This window comes from Pinus tabuliformis, chromosome 5_2, assembly GCF_031772625.1.
Source record: "Pinus tabuliformis cultivar Carrire ecotype Pingquan chromosome 5_2, CPIR1, whole genome shotgun sequence".
Taxonomy (NCBI): domain Eukaryota; kingdom Viridiplantae; phylum Streptophyta; class Pinopsida; order Pinales; family Pinaceae; genus Pinus; species Pinus tabuliformis.
This window is the reverse complement of record NC_142306.1, coordinates 953,869,092-953,877,420: the sequence shown is the minus strand read 5'-3', so window position 1 is coordinate 953,877,420 and position 8,329 is coordinate 953,869,092. Positions and strand designations below refer to the sequence as shown.

The window sequence follows — 8,329 nt, the reverse complement described above, 5'->3', positions numbered from 1 at the left end:
ACCTCCTTACAAGTTGACTGATAATGATATATAATTATAATATTACCAATTCATTATAAATTATTATTGAAAACAATAGAAACACAAACAAATTTATAACTCATTTGTATGAAATCACTCAAAAACCATAAAAACAAATTTTTTAATCCATTGTCGTAAATCCATTCCAGAAACCTTTATTATAATAATAACGACTTTATAAGGTTTATAAACGTGCTTATTATACAAAGTCAGATACCACAATTGATATTTTGACCAATAGCTTTACAAACTTTAGAAGAATCCATAACTGAATCGGACTTATAGTCAGAAGACAGATGTGAATTTCAATACAAAAAAATTTCAATTATATATGTCAAAATTATAGTGAGTTTCGGAAGTTTTTCTTCAAATTTTTTGAGTATAGGAATAAAATTTTAAATCAAAATAAATAATTTGTTTCTTTAGGTCCGATAAACCATTGTAGCAAACGTTAACCATCATCATCATCGTCATCACATATTAATTCAAAATTAATTATATATATTACCATTATAAAAATAAAAATAAAAATAAAAAAACGATTAAATAGTTTCTATAATTTCAGTCGGATTTTTATCACATTTAGATTCTAATGCTAACAAAACGCAAGTCAGGTTTCGATTACCAATTCCACCCGAAACAGTGCACCCACCATAAATTCACAATACGCAAGGAATTCACTGTTCCTTTTCCTTCAACTAAATTAGTAATCCTCCTGTAAATGTAGGTTGGAAAATGGCGAGAGCAGCCATCACCTTCCATTTGTCGCATCGGTTTCATCGATATAAAATTTATTTTCCTCATTATTATAATTTGAATTAAAGAAGAACAGCCAACCGTTTTGCACCGGTCGAGTGTGGAGAGCTACTCCACTGCGCATTTTAGTGCAACACTGCACGCAAAATTTCAGAGGTACATATCACTGAAACTTATAATTCCATGTATACTAATGGCGGCATACATACACAGAACTGAATGAATGGTAGCTTTCACAAATGAGAAAAGTGAATTAAAACATAAAAAGAAAAATCATCGCACCATCCTGTTTTTTTTTTCGTTTCAGAAAACTATGTGGTCTTCAGCTTCAGCTTCACCTTCACCTTCTGGGATGTGAGCATCTATAGCGAAGGATCATGTAACAGAGTACACGATACATAACTACGAAGAAAACCATGACAGCCACGTTTTTCCAGAGCTCCTTCTTCTGAAGTCCCCGCTGTTGAAGAAAAGCATTGCCATCTAACAGACAAATCCCAAACAGGTTCTGGAAGCATTTAGTACCCAAGTGCGAGTACTCGTTGATAAGAAAAGACTCGAAAGGATACTTGAAGAGGGATAAGTAATGCATGAAGATCCAGTACTTGGGTATGTTTTGCTTGGAAATGAAATAGCCCGAGAAGAGAAAAAAACACCCCATGAAACCTGCTATCAGAGAATTCCCCATGATGAAATTCGGGGCCAGGGCGCTTAAACAGGCCACGAATGAATTCGCCATCAAGAGCACCAGCCAAACTATGAGAACGAAGCAGAGAAAAGCATCGGGAGACCTACTGAGGCCGATGAGCCAGTACACAGGGACAGAATACAAGATTGCAACTATTAATAAAAAGGGAAGAAAGACAATGGCATTGGCGATGGCGTAAGATGAGACTCTGTAGGCTCCTCTCGAAGTTTCCCTCATCAGAATATTGCGTTCCTCCAAGAATATGGGGAGGCCCTCTGTGGTGGAAGATAATAGAAATGTTAAACTGAAGGCAAAAAACCCTATTCTGTCTTGCAAACCAGTTTGATTATAACCCACCTTCATGAAAATGGTTCCCAGTCCGAACCCAGCAACGAGAGCCTGTAATGTCCTTGCAATGAAGAGCTGCTTTGTGCGGAGGATGTTCTTGGAAAATCTGCGGGAGAGAATCCAAGTCTCCTGCATTCTTGAATTCGCATATGAGGGTCCAGAATCATGGGCTGCATCCACTTTGTCTTCAAACAATATGTCGTGCATAGTGAGGCGAGGTGTTTCATAATCTTCAGAAAATTTCTGTACATGTTCGAATGATTCTAGTGCATCTATGGCATACTCCAGCACATTTAAATGCAGAGGAATCTGGTGCCCGGAAAGTACCAGGCCCATCTCGAGCATTTCCAGTGAACCATGGTGAACAACTGAGCCATTAGAAAGAAGCAAAATAGAATTGACGAGTTCCAGAATCCGGAAACCTGGCTGGTGAATGCTTAATATTATCGTTCGACCATGGAATTCTGACATTGATTTCAATCGCGCGACTATCTGAAGCGCAGCCGCGCTGTCGAGACCCGATGTCGGTTCGTCCAACAGCAGCACCGCCGGGTCGTGAATGACATCCACGCCGATGGAGACTCTCCGGCGCTCCCCACCGGAGATTCCTCTTATGTCGTCGTTGCCAATCCGAGAACCCGAAACGTGCCCCAAGCCGAGCTCGTTCAACAGGGCCTTCACTCGGGCCGTCTTCTCGGCCGCCGGCACATTGCCCGGCAATCGAAGATCAGCACTGAACATGAGCGTCTCTTCCACCGTGAGCAGTGGAAACAGCGCGTCGTCCTGCGTTACGTAGCCGGAAATCCTTCTGAAATTCCGAACGTTCATGGGCTGTCGGTTCACCAGAACGGAGCCACTGCCGCTGGTGGGCTTGATTCTCCCGGCCAAAACTTCCAGTAAAGTCGACTTTCCGGCTCCGCTCGGACCGGCGATGGCCATAATCTCACCTGGCCGGGCAAGGCAGTTCACGTTCGTTAGTATATCCTTATGTAATTTCTCTCCTTCCCTGCCTTGCTCTGCACTGGTCCAGAATTTCCATGGAGGTCTCTGGTCCTGTGAGAGCTTGTAGGAGAGATTTTTAGCTTCAATTTCATATGATCTCATCCTGGTCGGACACTGATTAACTCCGGCTGCAACCTGGGCCGGTTTCACTTGACCGGGCTTCACAATATTTAAACCACCCGGGTTCAATTCATGCACGCTTACCTCCATCTGACTATTCCTTTGAGAACCCATTTAGAAAAACCAGGCTCACTGCCCACGATATGAAGAACCAGTGCAGTAAAATATATATACAATGTATATATACTTGATTGATCTACAAATAAAATAATGTTATTGTTAAACTATGTCACCTACAAAGAAATAATGGTGCCCTGCAACACATGATATTTTGAGCAATTTAATGAATCGCCCTTCCCAATTTATGCAGCATTTCAAGATTATTAATGCTCCTGTTCGAGCCAACCGATGATTCCTGCAACATTAAAGCGGCGAGAACATTAATTTCAATCGACCCAGTCATGGCGCCCCTCCGGCTGTCCATGGGCTCGTTCCTGCGATAACAGTGGCGCAAAACATTGAAGCCACTCACAGGCCGTATTATTATTTGTTCTTGAATTGGGTAACGCAGAGAATCTGGCAGGTGATTCAGTAAACAGGTGGAGGCAATTAAGGAGAACCAAATCTCCTTCACAGTCCATACCTCCTATCTCATAAATGAAATCTGAGATATGGTACAGAGCATTAATTTATTCAGGCAAGCAAAACCCCAACTAACTCACAACGATTTACAAATCTCAGCCAAACTTTGACATTGTGGTTTCAAAATTTAACTGCACCACTTGGCATCTGAGACGACCATGGCGTGCACAGTAGCATGATAAGAGGAGGAATTGTAGGTAGGGAAACCTCCAAAATTCCAATATTCATTTCTAAATTATGCTATTTTTGCTGTGCCGGGCATCGATTCGACACACCAACCAACCTACACAGGGATTGACCACCTCGACACTTCACGTAACCCCAGGTTTATGGATCACCAGCTCAAAAAAGGGGTAAATTTTGTCATATTCCATGACGGAATTAGCTCTGAGTCATCCACTCGACAACGTGCGTGTAAGAAATATCATCTACCTTGACTCTGATTTGGTCGTAGTGGATGATATGGCGAAGTGATCGCAGTCTGGAAGGCATGGAGAGGCAGTGGGGAAACTGAAGGTCGAGATCGCGGGTTCTTTCTTGCGGCCACTGACTACTGTGACACCAACTTTACCGAGCATTTCAGGGAATGTTTCTCGTCGGATGTACGAACAAACACTGGACAATTTAGCTACGTAACCTGATCTTGCAGGAAAAATGAAGTGCTTCAAGTAGAAAACTTGATTATGAATACCATCTTCGTGTGATCTAAAAACGTGGGTAATAGTTGCCATATTTTTTTCATAGAATTGTTTATACAACATTTTATGAAATTCCTTTCCTTCATCTAGTGTTCTAGCTATGTGATGAATTTTTATATTTATTTATTTTATAATTCGCAGAGATACATTGAAAAAGGAAAAAAATGCCTAGCGATTAAATGATGCAATATTAATTGTATGCTTATCTTTCTTCTAAATTTTTAATTTTATGTCTATCTCTTTTTTCTAAATTTTCTATTGATTTTTTTCTAGGGTTTTAATAAATTAATAATATAAATTTTATATAAATAATATTATTGTGAATTTATTTTAATTAAAAATTAAAAAAATAGAAAAATAAAATATTTTTATTTATTATTATTTTTTCAATTTTTATATTTAAAAATATTACATCTTGAGATAATTTAGACTTCTCTATACTTATAAATTTATTATAATATATATTCAAAATTGAGAATACGAAGAAGAAAAAAAAATAAAATAATAGAATAATATTAATAAAATTACTAATATTTTCTCAACTTTTATATTTAAAAAAAAAATACATCTTCAAATATTTAATAAATCTCTATGCTAATAGATTTATCACAATATATGTTCAAGATTGGAGATGTGAAAAAATTAGAACGGTATTGATAAAGTTGTCGTATATTTTATTAATTATAATTTTAAAAATTGATTAATACAGTGTGTAATATTATATTAATAATTTTTTAGTTAATTGTACTATAATATTTATAAAATTTTAGTTAATGGTTGATTTTGTAAATATTATTATTGATAATTAAAAAAATTTGTAATATTTGAAATTTAAAATAAATAAAAATAAATTTATTTTATTTTATTTTTTAACTCAAATAATAATATGTATTATAAAAATGTATGGGTTGAAATTCAATTTCCCTCTCACTTTATCAAGAGCCCAGCCTTATATCTTATGTTAATAAAAAAGTGGAAAAAAAAAATTGTAATGAAGAATCTAAAAAGTTAAATTTGTAAAGTCAACGCTTTTTAATATGCTCTTAAAAAAAATTAAAAACTTATGTTTAATGCAATTCAAATTTTATAAGAGAAGATGAAATGATCTCATTGTTTCCTATAAAAAGGATGTTGTCATGTGGTCAAAACCAATTAATATTCAATAGGTTTGAAATAAAAAATTTGGTGTGAGTGAAGGTTATGAGATGGGGTAACAAGTGTAACAGTTGTTTAGAGAATGTTTTGTCCTTTAAATATTTAAGTATTGACATCCACCGTAAGTTTAATTGGAACTATAGTATTGAGAAAAGGATTATAGGTGGTTGGAAAGCTTATTATGAGCTTGAAAGCAATTGTAAGATGGTTGATCTTTGGGGTTGGAGTAAAAAAAAGTTATTTTTCTACACTCTTGTTGCCTTGTTATTTTATCTCGATGTGAGGTGTGGGGTTGCATTCTATCTAGAGATTCATGGAGAAAGATTGAAATGATCCAAAAGCAATTCATAACCTACAACCTTAAGATTAAAAGTAATACTCTCTACCGTATTCTCTTAATTGAGGCTAGCGTTTCCCCCATTTAGTGCACAACTATGTTTAGGTATCTGATGTATAAGAAGAAGTTGTACAACATGGAACCCAAGGGACTCCCAAAAATTGCTTCTAACTCTAGTCAAAACCACCTTCAGCTCAAGCGAGGGTGGCATAAGGATGCCAAGTCCTGGCTTGATCATTGTGAGATAAAGGAGGAGATCATCTTGGGAAATAATGATAATATTAAAACGTCATTACTTCCGAATTTAAGGATCATTGTGAGATAAAGGAGGAGATCATCTTGGGAAATAATGATAATATTAAAAATGTCATTACTTCCAAATTTAAGGATAAGTTGTGGAGTGATAAGGAGCTAGAGGGGAAAAGAAAGTTAAAATAGTATAAGGAGGTTACCCCACCCTTGCTAACCAGAGTTGCCTTTTTGTCTTAACCATTACTAAGAAGGAAATGAATATTGTAAGGATTATAACTAATTCTCAAGATCTCCGAAGTGAAACTAGACGTTGGTCTGTTCCCAAGATACCTTGGGATGAGAGAATATGCCTCCTTTGTGATACTAAGAGAGTCGAAGATAAAAAACACTTTCTCTTCAATTGTTCGGCCCTTACTCACATTCGCTCTCATTTCCAAAACATTTCTTCACACCCAACCTCCTCGACTTGTTTAGTCAGCAAAACTACACTGACCTGAATGCTTCTTTCTCTTCTTTTTTATCACAGAAATAAAATTTTAAATAACCCCAATTAAGTGTTTATTTCTTAAGGTCTAATAGATCATATCGGTCTTAATGGACATTAATCATCATCATAAATATTTCTCGAAGTGTCAACAAGAGATATTTATTGGCCATAACATCTACATCTTGATTATTAGGCTAGACATGTATATGAAAGAATTTTAAATAGGAGAAATAGGGTTTCAAAATTTTAATTCTCTTGATTACATGGTGTAGTTTATTGTCTCCTAAAAGTCAATTTTTAAATGATATTAAAAAAATAAATTTTATATATTATAATTTATAAATACAAATGTTAAAATTTCACAATTTATATATTTTAATTATTACTATTTTAAATCTACATACGGTGGAAAGTTTAGTAAGTCTAAATAATGTGTAATGTGGAATGTTTAGTGATGGAGTGTGGTATTAAAGCGTTCTATATGTGAAATGCTAATTTTGGTATATATTTATACATTGTTGAAACATTTTGTTAATTAGTGTTTTTTTTATTAATTTTGGAAAAAATAATGATAGATTATTATTTTTGTTATAATATGTTATATTTCTAGTTCTCTCAGAAAACTTTGACAATAATGTCAAACAAGTTATATGTGTTCTTGGAAAATATATGAAGTAAGTGAAGATTTATGTACAAAGTGTACTTTGTTCAAAAAATTATTATGTCACATATTTTTACTACATAGGTTTTATATAAAATCAAATAATTATATATTAATTTGTATACTTTTTAAAATTATATTTGAAATTTTATATATTCTAATTTATAAATATAAATGTTAAATTTTCATCATTGATATTTTAATTATTACTATTTTATAGAAAGTTTAAAAAGTCTATGTGATGTGGAAATTTTAGTGATGGAGTGTTATATTAAGGAATTTTATATGTGAAATGCTAATTCAAAAAATATATTATTGGCATTTTTTTTAATTATTGTCAATAATTTTCATGTCATTTACCGTAATCAAATCTGAGTGTGAAAGATTCAATTCTTTCCTCTCAACCACTCAAGATAAAATTTAATTGACATTTTTAATTATCAATAATTATTAGGTGAATAAACAGTATTTGTGTATTTGAGAGAGCTTATAAAGAGCTGTTATGCGCGCGCCTGCTGAGCTGAGCGCCCCCTGATCGACCTTCTCCTTGCACCGCGGCGGCCTGGGCCTTGGCCCTCACCATGGCCCTCCCTGATTCTCCTCGGGAGAACCTCGATCCTCAGAAAGCATTTGTAGATCTTGTGAAATCTCTTCCTCCTCAGCGCCCCCGACCCGCGATTACTAAATTTGTAAAGAAGTTAGATGTTCTTCAGGAAGTTCAACTACCCCCAACCTTGCCTCACATGGCAGCACTACATCTTGCTAAGAAAGGTCTCATAGGACAATTTACAGGCCTTTGGCCATCTCCAAGAACAGTTCAAAGATGGGTTGAACGAAATTGGTCAGATAAAATGCAAGGGAAAATATCAATTAGGTTTTGCGGAAAAGGATACTATACATTCCATTTCGAATCCAAAGAGGACAAGGATTTGATCTTCAGGAACGGGTCGTACTTCATGGACTCCAGAGGCCTTTACCTCAATAAATGGACCCCATATTTTGACCCAGAACTAGACATCCCCAGTGTTGTTCTGGTCTGGGTCCGTCTTCCTCACCTCCCTCTCCATTGCTGGGGAGATGAGTTTGTTCGGGCCATAGGGAATGTTGTTGGCAAATATATCGACTGTAGCGAGCCGAAGGACAACATGCAAGCCTGCGCAAGGATCTGTGTCGAAGTGGATCTAGGCAGAGGATTGCCCAAAGCAATAAAGCTAAAAGTGGA

General features: G+C 35.6%; 1 protein-coding gene across 1 annotated transcript; it reads right to left on the bottom strand.

The window, feature by feature from the left end:
- Positions 1-714: 714 nt before the first annotated feature.
- Positions 715-3,641, bottom strand: LOC149162431 (ABC transporter G family member 10-like). Its single transcript, XM_089435697.1, has one exon. The coding sequence runs from the start codon at positions 3,047-3,049 to the stop codon at positions 1,118-1,120; it is 1,932 nt and encodes a 643-aa protein (XP_089291823.1). The 5' UTR covers positions 3,050-3,641; the 3' UTR covers positions 715-1,117.
- Between the last annotated feature and the right edge of the window lie 4,688 nt (positions 3,642-8,329).

Excerpts from the sequence above, each read along its gene's own strand:
- LOC149162431 (XM_089435697.1), bottom strand. The coding sequence starts at position 3,049 with ATGGGTTCTCAAAGGAATAGTCAGATGGAGGTAAGCGTGCATGAATTG.